General features: G+C 40.8%; 1 protein-coding gene across 1 annotated transcript in view; it reads left to right on the top strand.

The window, feature by feature from the left end:
- Positions 1 to 22663, top strand: part of RPP30 (ribonuclease P/MRP subunit p30) — a 144915-nt gene that overhangs the window by 8593 nt on the left and 113659 nt on the right. The window contains exons 2-3 of the mRNA XM_086921976.1: positions 18389 to 18444; positions 18979 to 19035. Coding sequence (XP_086778102.1) covers positions 18389 to 18444; positions 18979 to 19035 — 113 coding nt within the window. The remainder of the gene's footprint in view (positions 1 to 18388; positions 18445 to 18978; positions 19036 to 22663) is intronic.

The raw sequence follows: 22663 nt of genomic DNA, 5'->3' as shown, positions 1-22663 counted from the left end.
TGACCCCTTACTTCAGTCACCATTAACAAGTGGATGCCTGGACGAGTCAGCCTAGTGACCATTTCAGGAAACTGCAATGCTTAGACCAGAAACCTTTCTTCACAAATACAATTAGCTAATGCTGGTGACTATCATGAAGAAGGATTTCAAAACCTAGCATATATGTAAGAAAGGGTTTTTGTAGCAGCTAATCTCTTTTAAAAAACACTTTCTCAACACTTACACCCAAAAATACTGTCCATGTTCACACATCACAATCCTAAACATATACACTTAAAAATACATTTTTGTGAGGAAAAACACATGTAAACTCTAAAAATGTTACGCACAAAAATGGATTGATCAATCAAGGGTATTACTTCTTTCTTCGGTGCAACCAGGTGAACCGGAATATTCATCTAGTCCAGACAGGGAGCAGGGAAAATCCAGAAGAGGTTTGAAAGCAAACTGACGCAGAATGTGCTCAGGAATGCAGCAGATGCATCTGTTATGAAAACCCAAGTATGTCCAAGCAATGAAAAAGAGGAAGAAATATTTCTTCTTTGATTCATAAAATATTTGGTGGTCTGATAGTACCTTGAGGCTGACCAATTGGCTGGTCACGTAGGCCCATAGTCAGGTCAGATACTGAAGTCCAGTAGTCCACTAGCTATTTGATATGGGCAGTGGCAGGTCAAGGTTCGATTACTTCATGAATGTCCCTCAGTGGTCAGCCAGACCTATATTTTAAAAACCCACTTGTTGCAGTTAACCCTTTCTAGTGCTTGGGGCACCCTATTGGAAACCAGGGTGTACAGCTAGAAAATTGGACTGGACAGGGGTGGTTAGAAGGTTGGGAAACTTTAGGAGAGATGATTCAGACAGTTCTGAAATGAGAACGACTACCTCCGTCCACCAGACAGGAATCTATATCAGGCGTTAAAGTCATGATTCCCAGAGGTGTGTGGGAGAAGTGAATAAAGGCATACCTTGGGCACAGGGAGGGTTGGGGATACTGCAGGCTCGCCCTTCTCTGTGTTGCACCTTCTTCTGAACCCAAATGGTGTTGTGCTTGGTGTTGCTTTTCGTGAGCAGCTGGCACTGTGAGCTTGTGCATCTGAGGCTCTCTTAGTTTATTATGATTACTCCACTTGATTCCTTGCAGTAATCTGGGACCCACTGTGCAATCCAGGTGAAATCATTCCTCCCAATTCGCACAGCCCAGTTCATTTCCAGACTTGTTGCTCTATTTCTCGTAGCAAGACTCTCCTGCAGGTTGGCTTCCCCGACATTATATCTTATCTAGGGAGGAAAGTGGCAAGGCAGCAGCATTTCCACTCCTGGGTAACTTGTCTCCTTTCCTGCACTAGAGTGCATGATTGCTGTATTTGTCGTGACCAGCTAGGCGGAGTTAGAACACCGCCAATCCACAAAAAAATGGTCTGTTTACCCTACAAAATGTGTATCCTACTTTGCAGATGTCCTGCTTTGACATGTAAGATTACGGAAGACCTCCATGTTGTTTCCCTATCAATGGTTTTTGTGTATTTGGGCTGTTGGCTGTAATCTGTGGTGGCACATGTTGTGTGTGTGGGCATAACCACAACTGGCGATCTTTAGTGGTTTTATGTATCTGGTTTTTAAAGTCAATTTCTAAGTTTTTTATGATGTGTTGCAGCGGAAGCTTTCTACTCCATATTCAACCCAGCTATCCTACTGGGTCCATTCGCAATGGTCCTCTGATGGCTCTTCACTGTATTGAGGGGTGAGAAATCAGGATGTCCCACTTTTAGCAGTCCAATGAGGACCATCAGTTGGTAGCCAACACACAAATAAACAAGCATTTACAATGCAATAGGTCTCGCAGCATTTAAGTTAGAGCTTTTGGCATTGTTTATGACAATGTATTCTAGTAATTAGTTAGTATTCTTTGAACTGCTATAAAGATGAATAGCAAATAGTCTTTGTTTTTTAAAAAAACAATTGTTTTTGAATAATTATCTTTTGTAGGCTATTAGTGATAAACATATATAGTAAGTATATAGTAGACACACAAATGGAGACACAATGGAGAGCTAGTGTGTAACTACTGTACATGTCGACGGCGTTTCGGTCCTAAACACATCAATACAAGGGCCATCATTAGGACTAAGGAATAATTGCCTGAATATTAAAGGCAAGCCTGTAAGAAATTGAGGGGGAAAAGGCAAGAAAAAACGTGTTTAACACCTTGGCTGCTAGGTGTTTTCCCCTCCTGTGCTGGAAATTGCTATTTTACTCTTTTTATGACGAGCTCAGCTCGTCATCAGCACAGCTCAACTGTGCATCATGACGAGCTGAGCTCGTCATGAGCATCGAAAGGGTTAAAGGAAAAATAAAATGCAAGGACATACAGCTTAATTTGTTAAACGATTTGTTAACTGACCATGCACATTGTTGTGAATTCTTCGTGCATTAGAACTGCGGAAAGCAGTGAGGGAGAGGGAAAGAAAGGTAATATGGGGTGAAAGCCAAGGGGTTAACCGTGACTTTGTAGATCGCCGGTAGCGTGTGTCTAGAGAAACCATGCCTACTACGGGGGCCGGGAAATGCAAGGGGGAATTGAATGAGCATCCAGGCCCCCGGTGTTGGCATGCGCCCATGCGGCATCCCTCACATAACTACTTTCTCATGTCCTGAATTCATTTCCACAAAACCTTTTTCCCCCCTAGGGAGTGTCATAAACGCAAACCTTTTTAGTGTAGTATGCATGGTTTCTCTAGACACACGCTACTGGCGATCTACAAAGTCATTGTTGACTATATTTTATTTGTTTGTGGCTATTTGATACGTTAAGGACCACTGTTTACTTACTATATTGCTACCCCAGGTCCTTGACTACCTAGAGGGTTCCCTTTTTGTTTTATAACCGTAGGATGTGCCTTAGGCCTGGGCAAAATTTAAATTCTGCTGTCGTAATTTGCATAATTCCAGGAATTTCATGTTACGCTTGTGAAGGAAAATTTTCAAAATTAGGTTATTATGTCACTTCGCATAAGTATGCATAGTTTGTGGTAAAAATTTACTGCAAATGGAGCAATTCGGGGTAATTTGTACTGAAAATTACTGCAAACATACCGGAACAACAGAAATGAGCAGCTGTTGTTCGTGGTGCTTTTGTATAAGTGCATCCTTGCCCCAAACATTGACATGAGGATCCACTTAACGCTCAAATATAGCGCAAAATGACGTGTTTGCATTTCTAGTAATTATGTACACTTTTGCCATAATATTGTGAAATTATATGAAAGTAAATTACTGTAATTTCGCACACCACTTATCTGTATGTCTGTAAAGACTGCATTTCTTCCCTTTGTGCTTTTCTCCCACAGAACAACAACGGGTGACTACTCACCCTTAGAACATTAGAAAATGCCACCGAACGCCACTCAATATATAACATTGACTGTGCACTCTACAGCCAACAACTGCATCACACACCATTGTTCCATTCATATCTACAAACATTCATTCTCCACCCACTTGCCATCAGGTGCAACAAAACAACGCTAGAGCCATATAGCTGTAACAGTACCAAAATTATGGGACTGTCATGCGTCACATGAAAATACCCTCTAGAAACGTGCAGAAAAAAATAATAGACATGACCTGGCTGTGTTGCTCGAATCAAAAGCGCTGAACTCTGGAAGACCAAAAAACACAGAAGTGATCCTCTGATCAAGACAAACACAAAGTATTTCCGCACATCCACATAAAATACCATAAAGATCTTCCTACATCAAACTCACTTTATTTCTGCACTCATTCACACACACTATTTCGAATACTGACATTGCACAAACTCTCTTCCAACCACATACAAACACCGACAAAACAACAGACACTATCAAACGATCGACAACCTTCCAGGCCCGCACTAACATGGATAATGCACTTCAATGTCATAATAATGGTGGCTGTTGGTATTCATACCAAACTAACATAACATTACATGTCTGTGCTGCTGTGATAGCGTGTAGTAAAAGTGGGAGGGTCATCAGTGAATTTATTACAGAACAAGCAGGAAACTGATGGTTACCGATAATCCTTCCATTTTGCAGCATGCATCTATTACATAGAATCACAGTCTATGCACAGGCTGTAAAGCAGTGCTCTGCCTCCCTGAAAGGAGGCCCGAATTATATGCTACAATTCCATGCAGGCACTTGTCCTGCCTGCCACTACCATGTCAGTTACCTCCTGCAGTTTTGTGACCATGAGCTGCTTATTGCTCACTCGCCTTCGCTGCCGGTATTCGACCTCTCACACACTCTGGTCCTGTATTTCTGAGAAAGCAAGATGGGAGTCAAGGCTCGTTCCAAAGGGAACTGTCGAAGCCCTGCCACCGGCTGAAATGGGCTAATTTCTGGCTGATCATGAAGCGTCCGTCCTCTGCCCGGGCTCTGAAACGCCCGTGCGGGCTGACAAGATGGCAAGGGTGCTTTGCAAATATATCGCTTACATTTCAATATTAAATGCTTACAATTTCCGCCACCCATTTCCTGGCGATAGGGGAGCACAGACAAATCCCAGAAAGAGAAACGGGGGCGGATGATGGGGCCATTGCACCACTGTGGCCAATAATTAAATCGGCAACTGCCTTAAAGTGCCTTGAAGCTTGGGTCTTAACCTGTGCTGAAATTCTCTACATCGGGGCATTAATGAGAAAATCTGGAAAAAAACAGGTTTGTGCAGAAAATGCCCCCGGAATCCCGCCGCGGCCGCACCGGAAGTCAGGCAAGGTCGCCTATGACGGGGGCGGGGCCTGGTCCGGACCGAAAGAGGAGGCAGGCAAAGTCAATGCGTCTTGCGCCCCGGGGCTCCTGTGAGCGGTGGAGAGCCCCAGAGCCGCCAGCAGGAGGTTGCGCGACATTGGCCCGGTAAGTTCCAAAGGGCTGGGGGGGCTTGGTGCACTTGTGTGTGTGTGTGTGTGTGTGTGTGTATGCTCGTGTGTGTATGTATGTATGCGACGGTGACGGTGGGGGTGGGCTCGGTGCACGTGTGTGTGTGTGTGTGTGTGTGCGCGCGTGTGTGTATGTGTGGGGGGGGTGTTTCTGTATGTATGTATGTATGTGCGTGCGTGTGCCCTTGTGTGTGTGTTTCTGTTTATGCGCATGCGTGTGTAGTATTTGAGCTGCGCGCATTGCAAGAAACTTGCAACAGCGCTCGTACTTGTGCGCGTGTCAGTTTGAAATCGCCTCCAAGGCGATGCGCGCAGCCAGGATTGTCTCCTGGGAAGCACACACGCCGACAATAGGTTCTCGGCGAACGCGCTTCCGCGCGCTTAGCCGAGACCTAAAAAGGCAATGGATAGTATGTAATCCAACAGAGCAAATACAGAATGTCTCAAAGAGACCGCACATGCTTTGGCTAGGCTCGACCTAAACAAACTCTACCCAGAGAAACTAAGATTTACACAACTGATTTTGTGGGCAACAGCATGGCCAACTGCAATAGGATATCTAGTCAAGTGAATTTCATTGCACAATGTAGGAATCTAGGAGATGTGATATTTAAGCACTTCATATTCTAAAGTATTAGCGCTGGATATGTGCACAATTACATTTCCACATTTTATAACCTTACTGTCATCAAATACCTTAACTTAATCGTGTTAGATGGTACGCAGATCCAAGATGAAGCACATGCCCTAATTTTTACTAGAACATGATTTATATATGGGTATATTGGTAGCTTGATTCAGTTTAAGAAGAGCCGATTTGGGGCACTGAGGAAGATATGTGATCCTCATTTAGCACTTTTGGATTCTCTCTTTCCTTGCCACAAAATGGCACTTTCAGGATTCATTGCAAAACAGGTAGATATTTGTGTACATAAAATACCGAAACTGCATCATCAACAAAAGTAAAAAGAGGGCCCATCCAAAAGAGTAGATATTAGTAGGGCTTGAATTTTTCATTACAGCTCTTTCCCGTGTGTTCCCCTGCAGGTATGTCATGGCTCGCGCTGCATTTGTGCAAAAATAGGCTGAACTTTCCCAGTTTGTAGAAGTAATTGATAGATTCCAGGCATGGAAAAGTGGGCTAGAAAGAACCAGCACAATATAAACAAATGGTGTATAAGAGTAAACCAGTGTGAACATGCGTTAGGACAAAATGTTTTCCACGTATTTATAGCTCACTCATGTGCAGGCTGGTGGGATCTAGATCTCAACATGTGGAAAACACACCACCTTCCATCCTTTTCAAACGCAGCTCCTATGTGTCAAAAAAGTTGATCATCATAAGCTTTGTTTACGAACGATGCCTCTTTGGAACATGCATCCTCGTCATTTACCTCATCCTGCATTATTAAGGTGATTGCAGGCCACTTAAAAATCCATTGGCTTGTGATTTGTCCTCAAAGTAATATATATATATTTTTTAATTAAGAGTGGGTACACTTTTCCAATGTATGTTATTTAATACAAGTGATCAGAATATTTTAGTAATTAGAATCAACCGGAAGTGTAATACTCAAGGTCACTATATCTCATTAGCAATACAACACATGCAACATATTAATTACACAATCAAATACTTATAAACATGGATGAAAACAAAAGGAGAAAAAAAGAAGGTGGAACAGACTTTTATTTTGACAAATGAGTTTTGTGAATCTTCTTACACTGCTTAAGCAACTTTAGCAAAGATGAATTTAGACATGAAATCAGTTTTGCTTCTGAAATCCTTCATCCTGGGGCTGGAAACAAAAGGAATGTGCTAAATCCTTTATAGTACAGAATTTCATCTGTAGTTATTACTTTTGAGTTAGGGTAGAGAGAGTGCATGAAACTCCCTCGTTGTTTCGATTGTTTTCTCTAAAGGCATGATGTGTGCAAAACTACTTCAAGAACTTTTTTTGCATCCCTAAATAAAATTTCAAATCGGTGCACACACAAGGCAATTTGTGAGAGTCACTTCCAAATCTGATCCACTGAATCAGGACTCCTGCAAAAGTGCTCGTGCAAAGTTCGTTTCCAAGTAAAGAAATGTGGCATTCGTAAATACAAGGGCTGAAATGTTAGCGTTCCGTAAATGCGTGTAGGCAGGACAAACAAGACATGAAGTGAGCACCCACACACAACACATCTGCGTGTATAACGAACAATGTGCTGAGGTTTTCCCACCCTGCACTCGCATGCAAAACTACTCCTGTGCAATGATGGAGTAAGTCAGGGCGTTTCTACAATGTAGAAGACTCGCCTGTTTCATGGGGCTGGAGTCTGGATTCTTCATATGGTAAAATATTTGTGATGGGGGGAAAAAGCACCCAAAAATGTTATGCAGATGCACGTTTTTGCATCCGTTACTCGTGCTGGTTTCTAGGCCTAGTGCGGAGATTCTCCGTGACTCCTACAATAAGTTAGAATATGTTACAAAATCGAAACGTCTTATTAACTTAAAAGTGTCTTCCCAGCTTTTGCAACTTGGACTTTATGAACTAGGTTCCTGGGGAGGTGTGCATGCAGAGGACTGTGATATCCGTGCACAACACATGCTATTTTTGGTGACGTGTAACATTTCGGGCTGTTAACAACTGACAAAGACAATGCAGGAGTAAAGAATTGTTTGCTATAAGGAGCCACCCAAAATGAATGAATAACCGTTATTGTTACTACACGCCATGAAATTCTGCGAAGGTGAGAGATCAGGTACTGGTTGGTTTGCTAAAATAAAGTGAAGTCAGGCCCCGGTCTCGTGTGCTCAGCCCAGCTCCTTTTCCAAGTACAATTAGAGAGGTAAAGCATAATGAAAAGACATCCACCATAGAGTAGCTTGCGAGAAAGGATGCATGTGTAACCGAACAGCAGGATGCGAGAGAAATGCGAAGCTCCTACCTGGGCGAAGAGTGAGAAAGCTGGGTAGGTGATGGCCGAATTTTATAAAATTGGCCACACCCTCCCTCTTAACATGCAAAGAGAAAAACATATTAGGCATGAAGTCACACAGCAAGCTAGGTAAATACTTGAAATAGGCCATAGGCTCCCTTCCAAACAATACAAGAAAACAAGTGTCCAGGAAGGGCCCCGTGCCCAGCTGCTCTCCCTGGGATCTCACCTGTCACAGCTCGTCCGCCTCCTCTACTTCCGGTCCGGCGCCCGTTAGTGACGTCACAACAATCCCAAAGCTCTAACGCGCCACGCCGGACTCCGCCCCCAACCGATAGCCCGCCCCGAAGTGATGACGTACGACATGGACTGTGGCGCGCGAGGAGAGGGGATGCATAAACTGGTGTCCAGCGCAGCTTGTGCACGAGATGAGGGGAAAGACCGGACTGGCGGTAAGTGGGACGGGGGGCGGTGCGCTTGTGTGTGCGAGCGTGTGTGTGCGCGACGGAGGAGCGTGTGTGTGTGTGCACGACGGGGGTCTCTGTATGTGTGCGTGCGTGTATGAGCACTCGTGTGTGTGTCTGTGTGTGCGCATGCGTGCAGGGGGAAGTGTGCCTGTGTATGTATGCTTCCCAGGAGACCAACACGGCGAGCGCGTTTGCGCGCGCGTGGCCTGCGCCAATCGCCTTTTGCGAGATGCGCGCGGCCGGCACTGTCTCCTGGGAAGCAGAGTCAGCAACAAAAGATCTCTGGCGAGACACAGCGCTTATGCGCTGTGTTTTCGCTACGAGACCTAAAAACCAATAGATCGGCTGTGGCTACATAGAAGAAGAGCAAAAGAACCATATGTTTTGAAAATAATGTATGACTCTCCCTATTGTGCATTTAGAAATCAGATAATTGTAGGCAATGTTTCTGTGGAAAGAACATTAGGACACAATAAGAGACTCCGACAATTTTAAATACTTTGGTTATTGTAATAAAGATCCAAATCAATGCATATAAGAAACATTTTAAGAAGCTCAGTCATGAGTCTTACAGCTCAAAATATAAAATCACACATCTAGTCAAAGTAAATGTATCCCTAAACAGACACCCAAAAGAGGATGTTTACAATCGTTCGAGATTCCTACCACCAACAAAGGCAGGAGGATGGTTCACCAAGGTAAATGGGATCAAGTTAAAGTTCACTAGGAAAAAGTCCAGGGGCATGGGCTAGGAGGAAGGAGTACAAATCGGGGAAGTTCAAGTCTGGTCTCTCACCAGACTGCTTCAAATCGTCAATCAGGAAAGTTAATCAGTATGAGCAGAAAGGCAAGGGGCATGATAGAAAAAGTAAAGCAGGCTGGCAGGAGGCAAGGAGAGAGGGAATGAAGAAAACCAGCACTCCCTCCTCCTAGGAAAGTCACTTTTTATAGTCTAAATTGTCCATGGTGACCTCAATAGTCACCCTGCAATGGTCTGATCATATGTGACCATTCTTCCATTCTCCAGGTACAAATTGACACTCCTGCATACTTGTCCATGCTTATCATGAGAGCCAACTGTCCATTCTGTTCTCATAGGTTAGTTGACAAAGTTCTTATTTACTTTGTTGCTCTCCATGGATATAGTGCTGAGGTCGGGTTCCCATCATTCATATACAAAGAAATGCTGTAAGAAAGTCTCTAGTCGCATGAACAAGAACAAATAAGTCAAAGTTTGAGAAAACATATCTAAAGTTAATTGCACAGGACTATGAAATAATGCAGCCTACGGAGAAAATCAATTCAAATGCTTTCTGAAGTTAATATTTCTTATTTAGTAAAATAAACTCCTAATTAAGTTCAAGCATAATGAAATAAATCAAACGTATCATTTATGAGCATTTTGTAAGGTTGTTGGTGATTGTTAAACAGAAATGTTCAACTTATATTGTGGCCTACTACCACAGTTTCAAAAAGTAGCAACATGTAAACTATTTCGAAAAATCATTAAAATAAAAATAGTTTCTTTGATAAAAAAAGATCTTTATAATGTTAGGCCCCCATATACTGAAAGTTTCAATCATATAGTACGTTGCATGCCTGAATTGCACCATTATCGAGTTTATGGCGTTCTACAATGAAGTCATTAGAAACTGTGATAAAGTGTATCTCTTTTGTTGCTGCCCCACATCCTGGCAAACAGCGGTTAGTAGAGCTATAACAGAGGAAGTGCTGTTTGTGTGTATTTTTTGTTCTTACCACTCTTTAATTTCAAAGTGAACATATACAAGAAGTAGAAGTATAACTGTCCGTATGCGCTTGAGTTTTCCTGCTTGTTAAAGTTGATCAACTGATGATCCTGAAAGCTAAATCCTACTAAAATGATAATTTGCTGTTACGTCTTCTTATGTCCCCAAGCCTGCTCGGATTAGTGAAAGGGCATAGGAGACGCGTATACCCTGCTCTCCTGTTACATCCAATCACAAATGTCCTTTTTAGGTCGAGCCTACAGCAGCGCACGCACTGCTTGCTCGACAATAGTAAGTGGGTTTTCAAAGTGCTACCCAAAGGGTTTTGCTGGCCCAGTGCCTGTGTTCATGAGAGCGTGCAGGCGCAGCCGCCATATGCCTTTCTTATCTCTTCCTCTGGGCCATTACTTCGCCATCTGCCTTTTTTATCTTCGCCATCTGCCTCTTATTACTTTCACTTTTGCTGCCGCCAAACTCCTTCTGAAATGACTTCACCAGACGTTACAGTATTTTTCACATTAGGGGTGTTTCTTTTTCCAGTACATGGCTACCAAAAGCTCGAGATTGTACAGTGAAATTTAGGGTTCTGTTTACTCCATAGTGCCACAAGGGCTTTCCAACTTAATTTCTGTCTGTATATGAATTAAAACGCAAACAAACAATGTAAGCCCGCTGATCTTTTTATCATTTCAGTTTAAAAAGGTGTCGCTAGATATGACGGAGGGCACACACAGACACTTCCGTGTTCAGCCAGGTCATATGATGCAACGGAAAACGGTAAACCGTGTTAATTAATGCGTAACATAAAAACACCAAAATATGTATGATTAGGAACAAACAGAGGGATCAACGGAAAGTACATGCAGCCCAGGGCGGTTTGAACCACACAGAGAAAATACAGTATAATAAACAGTGGCATTCCGAACAAAGCAAAGCGAAAATCAAACGGCACACACCAGGATTTATTTTTTACATCGCATCCTGGGTTTCTTTATTTTTTTCTTCAAAAACAGAACTGATTAAGGATTTCAGGGCTACACATCAGCGCATCTTCTCTAAGTAAATATTCATTTTAAAACAAACCACAGCACACACACTTAAGAAATGAAAATATGAATGTTATCGATTTGCGTTTTGGTGACTAGAGATTGTGAAAAAAGAATTCAATGCAATATAATATTTTGCACGAACATCTATAAATATATAGTCTGTGTTTTGCTTTAGAACACTGACGTCTTCTAGCTTTGTTTTTTTTACAAAATTGTTTTCTGAATTCTGTTCAGGTTGTATTTAGTTTTCTCTCCCTGTACCAAAGCGATAACGATGGACGAGTGCCATGAAGCGATGTTTGAATGGCACGCAATACTATTAAATGCTCAGTAGTCCAATATCGTGCGGAGGTTAGCATGTTTTGTACAGTCATGTCCATGGGGGTGGCTTTCATGTCTGTCGTAATCCCTGCTCAAGATTTGATGCTTTCATCCCTATTCTTGAGTTTACCTCACCCATGAAGAATGTCTGCTTCGTGTCCTTTCTGACTGGAGGAGTTGTGTCTTTCCATGATGTTGGGTGACCATTTGTGTAAAAAAAGTGCCTTTTAACACTCCACGGAAATGCATCACTTTCTTCGCTCTCTTCCCCCGTCTCCTTCTTCCTCGCTTCCAGTGTCTGTATCCCCTCTGCTTCCCAACCCACGCTATTCCCTCATCACATTATCACCCACCCATTACTCACCCACTGCCTTAATATATATTGTTTGTGGATGTGTGTATCTATATCTATACATAGATACATAGATATATTTATACGTACGTGTGTGTGTGTGTGTGTGTGTGTGTGTATATATATATATATATATATATATAATATATATATATTCACCACCAAAAAGAATTATACTCGCACTCCACCAGGATGTCGATTTTTAGCAGGTTTATTTTAACAATGTACCATTACAGCACACAGCTTTTAACCTACGCGTTTTGATCTCACGATCTTGTTCACGGCTACAAACATTTGTCCATCTTTAGTTTTAACCTTTTATACCAGTTAGTCATAGTAGCACTATCATGATGCATTATGATTCTGGTAGTTACTGTTCATAATTTATACATGGTTTTACATGTAAAACTCGTGGTATATTTTTGTGCATGATTACATTATTATTCTGGCACAGGTATGCACAAATGTGTATTTGTCTGAGTTGATTCATGTTGGAGTATCTTTAAACATCACAGCTTGTTTCATATTTGATCTCTCAGTGAGTCAAGTAGATAAACATTGCTACATGCATCCAAAGTATGCTTGCATGTGAATAACCATTTTTTAAACATCACATTGTTTACCAGGACGTTTCGCGCATTATATTGAGTTATAAAGGAACTTAGTGCCCAATTTCTAAGACCTATACACATTGTACATTAATCACCGTTGTTTGTCTTTACATTAGCCAGATTATATCTAGTGGGGTTAGAATTACTCAAAGGTGCACATAAAGTTCTTCATCCCCATTCAATCCACCAGGGCTTTTTGTTTTAAATCGAATGATTTGTCTCGATTCCAGTCGACGTAAGGTCATCAGTCTATTACCACCTCTCTCTTTTATCGGCACTGTGGCCAATCCATTGTATGTCATGTTCTTCCCTGTCCTTTTTTCTTTTTCATGGGTCAGCATATGTTTCGCCATAGCATAGCTTTGATCACGATTGTCAATCGCTCTAATATGTTCCAATATTCTTTTGTGTAGAGGACAGATGGTACTTCCGATGTATCTTTTGCCACAGAAACATTGTAATAAATATACCACATGTGTTGTTTTGCAGGTGATAGTGCTTTCCACAGTGAAGATTTTTCCTTTCGGATCCTTTATTTTAGATAGATTACGTCCCACTTGGCAGGCCTTACATTGGCTACATTTGGTAAAGCCATTACGTCTTCCGCTCTAGCCAGTTATTAGATTTTTTCTTCTTTTCTTCAAAGTGGCTTTTGACCAATTTATCTGACAGGGACGGTGCTTTTCTGAATGTCAGTTGTGGAAATTTGCCAAGTTCTTTGCCTATATCCGGATCTTTTTGCAACACATGCCAACATTTTTGTAGTGTTTTTCGTATCTTGTGGCTCTCCTTAGTATAAGTAAGTATCATTCTGATTGGTTCCTTAGTGTTTGATTCATTTTCTGATTCTCTTTGTGGGATCAATGTTTCAATTCGACTTTTCTCTCTTGCTCTCTTTTCACCTCGTTCAATATCACGTTGTTTATATCCTCTTTTGCTGAATCTGGCTGCAGTTTCTTTGAACTTTTTATCTATTTCACCTTGATTAGAACAATTTCTCTTCATCCTGATAAATTCACCATAAGGTATATTCCTTTTTACTGCCTCAGGATGAAAGCTTTGTCCATGTAGTATGCTGTTCGTGGCAGTTATTTTTCTGTGGACTGTTGTTTCTAGCTGACCATTATGAACATAGACTTTCGTATCCAGGAATACTATTTCACTAGTACTTATGCTATGTGTGAATTTCAATCCCACCTTGTTATTGTTGAGGATTTCCATGTATTCCAGAAATTCATTGTTTGATCCATTCCATATTATGAATAGGTTGTCTACAAATCGCAACCAGAGTACCACTCTGGCTACGTGTCGGTCATTTCCTTCTCTCCAAGCTACCATTTTCTCCAACCGACCCATCACTTGGTTGGCGTAGCTTGGAGAGAAGGAAACTCCCATTGCAGTACCACAGGATTACTTTGGTGACTAAGATATATATTCACTGAAAAAACCATAGGTTTCACACCAGTTATAGTTAGTGAATAGCATTTACAAACCCTATTAAATTCACTGGAAAAACCATAGGTTTCACACCAGTTTTAGTTAGCTGGAAATTTTACTGACGTAAAACATTGAAATTCCACGTTGTAGTTAGTTGGACTCACTATAACTTGCGCGTCTGCAATGCACTGCTGATGACGTCACATATTACATCACTCATGACATGGTCAGTGACATAACTGGTGTGAAACCTATGTTTTTTTCAGTGAATATATATATATATATATAATCTGGAAACACTCAAACCACTTCCTGAAGTCTCGCAGCGGCAGTCAGGCGAGGAAAGAGACACAGACCTCCGAGGTATTCAAGTGGGCAGTGATTTTATTTTAAGTTACCCAACACAACGCGTTTCAAGCCCGTAAGCCCTTGATCACGTGAAAAAACCATAGGTTTCACACCAGTTATAGTTAGGTGGAAATTTTACTCGCATAAAACCATTGAAATTCCCACGTTATAGTTAGTTGGACTCACTATAACTTGCGCGTGCAATGCACTGCTGATGACGTCACATATTACAACACTCATGACATGGTCAGTGGCATCATTCATGACATCTCAAATTATATCACCGATGACATCACTGATGACATCATCCAGTGAATGTGTGTCTTAATGAAAAATAAATGTTTTTTATATATGTATATCTAAAGGTTGTTGGAAAAATAAATGGTAAATGTCTAAATGGATGTTTTTTTTGTAAAAATGATTGCATAACTGACTTATTAAATGTATCTTAGTGAATACATGTATTAGCGACTAATGTTTAAATATGTAAATATCTGTTTCAGTGTCTCACTTTGTCTATAAGTGGCTGGATGGGTTGGTGAGTAGCTACATGAGTGTCTGTAAGAGTTATTAGTTGGCTTTTTCAGTATCAGTATGAGTGTCTGTATGGTTCGGTGGGGAGTATTACTTAGCGCATAGATGCATGAATGAGTGACTCACTGTGTATGTGTTTTGAAGACAGCATGTGTGCAGGACTGGGTGGATGAGTGTGTGCATGGGTGTGTTAGTGAGTGAATGACTGTCTCAATAGTATCTTTATGAGTAACTACATATGTTTTAATCTACTATATGTGAGTATTGATGTATATAAGTGATTATATGTGAGAGTGTGAGAGAATGGAAGAGTTCCTGTATAAATAAATGTGTTTCTATAAGTGATTGTTTAAGAGAGTAAATATGTGCACGTTTCTGTAAAAGTAAGTGTAGTGGTGTGTGTGTAGCTGTATATTCAAGTAAATGGATGTTTGATAGTTGATTTGCATGTGTGTGAGTAACTGTATGGATGAGTATCGGTGTGTAACAGGATGTATAGGTGTATGACTACATATAATGAGTGAGTACATGAATGAGTGACTATATAGAACTGTTGGTGAATGAGTGGATGTGTATGTAGATGGTGGAATTACTGAACAGGTTGTTGTAACTAGTATTGGTATCGCCATTCTTTTCAAAATTGTAGTTTCTAGTTTTGAATGCATGTATCAAAGGTTACATTATGGTGAGAGGAGGTCTGCCACTCTTTCACAAGGATGATGTTATCAGTGATGTCATCAGTGATATCATTTGAGATGTCATGAGTGATGTCACTGACCATGTCATGAGTGATGTAATATGTGACGTCATCAGCAGTGCATTGCGGGCACGCGAGTTATAGTTAGCTGAACTAACTATAACGGGGGAATTTCAATGGTTTTGTATGAGTGAAATGTCCAGTTAACTATAACATGTGTGAAACCTATGTTTTTTTCTGTGAATTTGCAAGGTTTTTTAAATGCTAATTCCTAACTATAACGTAGCTGAAACCTATTTTTTTTTTCAGTGAATATATATATATATATATATATATATATATATATATGCACTGGAAAACTAAACACCCACTTCCTTTACAAAGAAATGGGAAGTTTGCATCTCTGCAACCTCTCTAATTTTTCGCCTTACTCATCTTCCGCTCAATCAACACAACAACCACAAATACACACAGCTACTTGCTACCATTCTTGGCTGAGCTTATCAATTATTCTTCTTTAATTCAAGTTCAAAGTGCATGCCCTTTATTCAGCCTTCTTGGTAACTTCTACCCGTGAATAGTAGTGGGTAATTTGCACACTTCCGTCCTTTCTTGCCTCTTTTCTACCACACACTGGGGCAGGTTTACAAGCCCTTTGCGCCATTTTTGCATCATTTTTCCTACGAGCTTGTAAATCTGCCAAACTGTGTGTACTTTATGCACTATCTTTCTTCCTTAGATGTGGTACTAGTTTCTCTTGCTCCCACTGCAGAAACCAACACCCTATCTGTGTAAAGACCTGGAAATCCAAAGATCCACTTCACTGACAATACAGTGGGTAGTTTGCGTCTCCACCCTTTCTTATTTTTCAAGTTTTTCATCTTCCACTCAATCTACACATCATCCACACATACACACATATAATTGCTGCATTCCTTAGCTGTGATTATCAACTATTCATCTATTTTATATTCATATTCAAAGTGCAAGCCCTTTATCGAGCCGTTTTGTTGTAACTACTGTTCCAGGAATTCTGCTCATACACAGAACTGTGCATAAAGACTTAGGACCTCAGTGAATTACAGTGTACCAAAATCCACCTTACTACACAAACCCCCTACCAGACTAACAATCAGTGACTCATTTGTGTTTTTTGGTCTAGGGCGAAGAACCAATGACTAGTCAACCCAGCGCATGAGACTTGGATTACATGAAGTAAAGTGGATAACAAGAGCACTCTTTCATTATAGTCTTACACCAGTCCAAAACAAGATGTAAATAAAGACACGTGCAACTTTTACATTTTTATTTCTAACGCCATAATCTCATGCACAGTACCTTAGATAATACAACCAAACATATTATCAGAAACAAGGTTGTCAGCATTGTTACTATTCAATTAAATACAAACGGAAAAAACATCCTATAATGCTAAAGGTAAACAAATTTAAACTATACCTATATTTTACCCTCCCTACCTAGCACATTAGTTTATAACTACAAAAAGTCTCATAGGATTACATGGATAGACCCATACCTCTTGTACTCAGCAGTAGTGGATCACATTCAGTGCTCCACAAACTGTCAAGATACGAATGTTTTCCAACTGTGTGTAACTTTGCCTCCTCAATGCATTATGAAACGCGCCAGTATCAGAGGTGGCCACAGCTGCATATGTGTTATGGCTCGAACGTGCCAGGATCATTCTGAATAACAGACACAGTATTCAAGATAACCTTGATGTTCCATGCTCTCACTATACACACAAAATTAGCGATGCAGTTTACAAATCTAGCATACCAAATTATACCATGTTTGGGTTTCTTCTGACAAGTCGTTCTTTACATCGGTGGCATCACATCAAATACTGACTGTCCTGAGCAAAGAATCTATTCTTATTTTGGTTTATGTTCATTTCGATGTACATTTCTCTGTGGGCTGTTCAATAAGACTTTTCTCTCTTCTCATTTGTAGGGCATGGATTGTCATTAGCTATGTACATTTCCCAGCCCGTGGTCCTTCGGCCTATGTTACTCATCCCCTTCAAACTGACGTTGAAATTTTTCATTTAAGATATAGCACCACAACATATTGAGGTGAATTAAAACGTCATCCGAACTGTAAAATATGTTCAAAATCATATCACAATATTGAAATGAGTTCAGTACATCTGCAACCCTTGAGTCATGGGTTGTACCTCTCTTGCATGTGATTTATTCTCCCAGTGGAAAGGGCACGTGATGCACGGTCCATAAAACCATATTTATATCTAAAGTTGGTGTGTGAACTTGAATATAAGCAGATTTATAGCATGGATTTATAGCGAGGATTTAACTAAGCTGCAAGACAAGTCATTCTGGAGGCTCCAAGAACACCGACGCTATGTATGGAGGCTGAGAATTGTTCAAAAGCCTGCTCAGTCTTGCTTCTAGCTCGGAGCGGCCAGAGTGAGGCTGTAAGGGTGGGCTTGTGCAGCTGGGGGACCAATAGAGATAGGTTTGTTGTAGGATGATCCTACTTTTTCTATCTACATGCTGTGATCTATATCCTGGTATAAGATCTTAACCTTTAAAACATATTTAGCATTGTCCCGTGCATATTTACGTTTTCGTTTAGGTATACTGCATTGTGAATGCTAAATGATTCTGGTGTATTTCGGCAGTCCAACAAAACAATTTGGACTTGCACAACTAGTGGTAAGTATACTTTTTGAGTGTGGTAAGTTAGGCACTGATAGCAACGTGTTTGTTTATTGGTCATTTGCTTCCTTGTGAACATATTAGTTTGTGTCAAATATTAATACAATCATGACTACATCGCTATTGATAATGCTTTTAAATCGGGTTATGTAGAAACTAAGTTCAGAAATTTGAAGCTTACTTAGATAAAAATTCCATAATGTGGTTTAATTATTCTTGTATGTATATTGACTCACGAGGTTTAATCTAAATATCACTCTTTCTTGTATTCCGTAGTCGGATATTCAACTGTTGCCATCAATCACGTCGCTGATTTCCAAGAAAAGAAAGTGGTATGTCGCATTCAATATCATTTAGAATTTTTCACAAGTCTCTTATGTATAGAAAACAAGAACTGGCTCCCATACAATATTATTTTCAGTTCACTGATTTGGCCATAGCTGCCAATGGGTTAAGCCTATAATGGGGATCCTCTAGTCTTAAAATGGCAGTCTAACTTGAACATTGTATTAAAATTTTGAACAGTCTGCTTTTGCCAAGTTATCTACTCTCAAAATTCAATCATTTCTTTGGTTCATCTTGTGCATTAACCTCTTGCATGCTGATGACGGCCCCTGTCCATCATGAATCACGGTGCTCGTGTGCTGATGACGGCTGGGGGCCGCCATGAACCCGCCCACTAAATAAAAAGGCCGCACAGGCGCAGAATCGCGGCCGCATGCAAGGGGTTAATGTAAAATCTATTTTTGTTTTTGCATAGAAATAAATATTGTACCCCCAATGCCCTGATGGCAACCATAAAACCAAATTGGATTTTGCTTACCACTGTACAGATAAAATACCCATCCTTACATTTTCTGTTTCAGGAAATTAGTAAACCATTATCTTCATCAGAAATCTTTACATCCTTGCCCATTGTACAGGTAAGTTAAGACCGAAATAAAAATGTTGTGTTCAGATCTCTAAACAGCATCTAAAGGTGCACTCATTGGAGAAGATTGAGATGTTTTTGGAGTATGTAAATTGATCAATTGTAGCCCCCGTTGGTTTATTGATCATGCTTCTTACGGCACAGAGATGATTGTTTACTACAAACCAGCAAACTGATTCTCTTTTAGATATTTAGTGGTGGCATGTGGTGCCTATTCCTTTTTTCATTTGAATGCAAAATTGAATGTTGCAAAACTTTTACTTATTTAAGGTGTCAACCTATATCCATACAGAATCACCTATGGAATCTTATTTTCATTTAGTCTCGTTTAGTGTGATCAAAATGTTGCTTAGTTATTGCACACAATATCTGACACAATATTAGTATGGCTGCGGTGCTCTGAGGTAGGGAGATTCACCCCACTCCCCAATCCCGTGATCAAGAGATCACTGTCACCATATCCTAGCCTCAAGCACACACTTAATAAAATGTTTACAGTACACAAAAGTATCCGTATTCCCAAGTTGTTTTCAATTGTTAAGCCTGTCGATCACTTCTTTCTTTCTAGCCACAAACCCAACATGTGTTTCGTTGTTACTGGGGAATACCCCACAACTTCCTTAGGGCTGTATAATTCAAAAAAATATTTGTATCTTGTTGCCGCTTTTACTTCCGTCCCGGAAAAAAATCAATATTGTGCACCTTTCAGTCTTAACACTCTATGTCCTGGAGCGTCCCTAATTAAAGCGCCTTTTTGTAATCACTTTGTATTGTGCTGGAGCGGTCTCTTATATCCAGAGAACACCAGCCAATTCTGCACTTCTGTGTAAAATATGTAGAGTGTGTACGCTCCATAGTCTGTGTGCTTCAGTCTAAATTGCTGTTAGTTTTTATGCACATGTTCCTGTCTTTTTTTACTTGCCCTTTCGCCTTGATCAAAGTGACTGTACTTCTAAGAACACATGGCCTATTGATTGTGTCTGTCTATCACATCTTAACAGAGGTATGTTTAAGTAAGACACTCTATCTGAACAAGCACTGAAGGTTTGAGGATACAAACCGGTTTGATTACTGGTCCCTGATAACCCTGATATTCCATTTTTCATTTTACATAACATAATCGCTAGTAATATAAGAGTATAGGGCACCTAAATGAAAATTAAAGTTTTATTCAATAAAAATGACAATCTACACTGCCATCATGTCTGCAAGAAACTCATTTGGATGTGTCAAAATGGAAGAAATGGCAGATGCAGTATTTGGACAATGCTGTTTACTTGAGTGTTAAGAGTGGAAGGGTAGGAGATGCAAAATTGTCTCTTGTGGCTGAGGTACTCTCATGGGTGTCTAGCAAGGCATTACTTAAAGGGTCTGAGATCACATAAGTTAACAGGTCCCCAAAGAGTGTCCTCCTTTTTGTCTGATCCAAAGAAATACGGGTTGGTGCTTTTGGGGGTCAGAATGATACTTGCGGGATTGGGTAGTGGCAATTGCAACCAAGATATGAAACATTTGGTGTATAGGAAGTTGCGGTTTGCTTTTAGGAAAGATGATAGATAACCCTAGTTGTGAATGATTCTTGGAGAAAATTAAGAAGACTAAAGTGAAGACGATTAAAAAAAAGACAAAACTGAGACTAATGGTCACTTCTTAAATTATAAAAATAGAGTACAGGTAAGGTTATCCCTTTAAGTTGATTCTCCAACTGGGAAACTGGATATACTCCCAGCACAATTTAAAGAGGTTGAAGCAACCTTGGTGTACCCAACATTGTCTAAAAATCAATGTAATAGAGAGTAGCGAGTGAGTGTATGGATGCATAAAATTAGAAAATTGAATGCACCGCTAATACAGACGCCCTGTCGGGGATCTTTAAAGCTTTAGCCAAGCTGAATAAAAACTGAAAGATCTGTAATAGTCTGACTAGAAAGGACTTTAATCGTGATTTCTGAAAAACAATGTGAGTCTGGGCACACCTGTCCCAACCCTCCACCCCCTTAATGTATTTAAAAAATAATATTTTTGTTTATGACGTCAGTAGCCTCAGAGGGAAGGGCACAACATTTTGTGATGCACCTTAAATTATAGTTCGTCTTAGCTAGCTATTTGATGGTGTCTGATGGTATCGTGCAAGAGCTGGTATTTGTGGGCTTTGGCCATTTTTGGCTTAAGTTTCCTAAACTTTTTGCTTTGCCATTAGACCTTTTCCTGACATCTGTTGCCAATTTAGATGTTTTGGGCACTTTGCCACTGCTAACCCGTGTCAAAGTGTAAGTGTTCCCTGTATAAAGTAATGGTAATTGGTTGTCCATGATTGGTATGGTTGCCTTACTAAGTGAAGTCCCTATTAAAACGCACTGTGTGTGCCAGGGCTGGTAATGCAAATGCTACTAGTGGGCCTGCAGCACTACATGTGCCACCCGCACAAGGAGCCTTAAAAAGTGAACTTAGGCCTGCCATTGCAGGGCCTTTGCGCAGTTTGTGAAACTGTCATGTTGTTCTGTCAAGTGCACACACTTGCCAGAACTTACCATTCCTTTTCTGTGCTCCTATGACACCCCTATGGTAGGTCTAGGGTCCCCCCTGGACAGGGTTTAGTGCATGTGAAAGTTAGGACATGTACTAAGGTGTGTGTCATGTCCTGACAGTGAAATAATCTCCATTTCATTTTTCACTGTTGAAAGGCCATAGGATAGAATGAGACGGCCGTGTAATATGTTTTCCAGCCTATTTTCCCAAAGGCTTAAGATGGGAAGGTGAAGTTTAGTATGCCTGAACTCACCCTGCAATAACACATCTTTTTATGAAGTGGGTTTTGCATTGTTTGTAAGCCACTCTTTCAGAAGTGATTTTGTTTTTGTGCTTTAAACATTTCTGTGTGTCTCTGCCTGGTTGTGGATTGACTGGCTGGAATTGAAAGCGATAGGATCTGGGGAATGTCTTGACCCATGGGAGGAGGTGAGACCGCACAGGCTAACCTGTATCTAGAGTGTAGGGATAGGAGAAGCCCCTAGAGGTGAAGAGGCCTGGGCTGGTGCAATAAAACAATTGTCCCATCTCCTGCTGAGTGATTGAGAATCCAGACCCCCACTAATCAAAGGAAGAATGTGTCACTGGTAGGGAGGCACCCAGAACTGGTTTGAGCAGGGGTCAGTGCCCCAGTAACACAAATACTTCAAAGCCATTGAAGGATATAACTATGCGAGCTGAAGCCCCTGAACTTTGGAGAATGGTTTGATCAAGTGTGAACAAGACTGGAGCTACTTCGTAGTCAAGAGACCTTTGCCAAGGAAGAAACAAGTGAAGAGACTGATGGATAGGACTGCTCTTGCTGTGTGATCTGGGGCTGGCCTGCAGTTTGCTGTTTCAACCAAGGAAAAACTAAAAGGATTTTGCTGTGTGCTGTGTCCCCTTGCTTGAAGGACTTATCTGTGTGCTGTGTCCTGAAGTCACTGTCCCAAAGGGCCTGAGGTGAGCTGGCTCCCTGTTCCGAAACACAGGAACACAAAAGTCTCCAGAGAAGACTCTCAGAGACCCTGTGTGCGTGTGCTCGGTCTAGCCTGAGACCTTTGTAAGTTGTGCCCTGTGAATGCTTGAAATGGTTTGCCTGAGTAAACAAT

This window comes from Lissotriton vulgaris, chromosome 5 (genome assembly GCF_964263255.1).
Source record: "Lissotriton vulgaris chromosome 5, aLisVul1.2, whole genome shotgun sequence".
Lineage (NCBI taxonomy): Eukaryota > Metazoa > Chordata > Amphibia > Caudata > Salamandridae > Lissotriton > Lissotriton vulgaris.
Note: the sequence above shows the minus strand (reverse complement) of the source record. Positions and strands in the feature narration are given on the sequence as shown.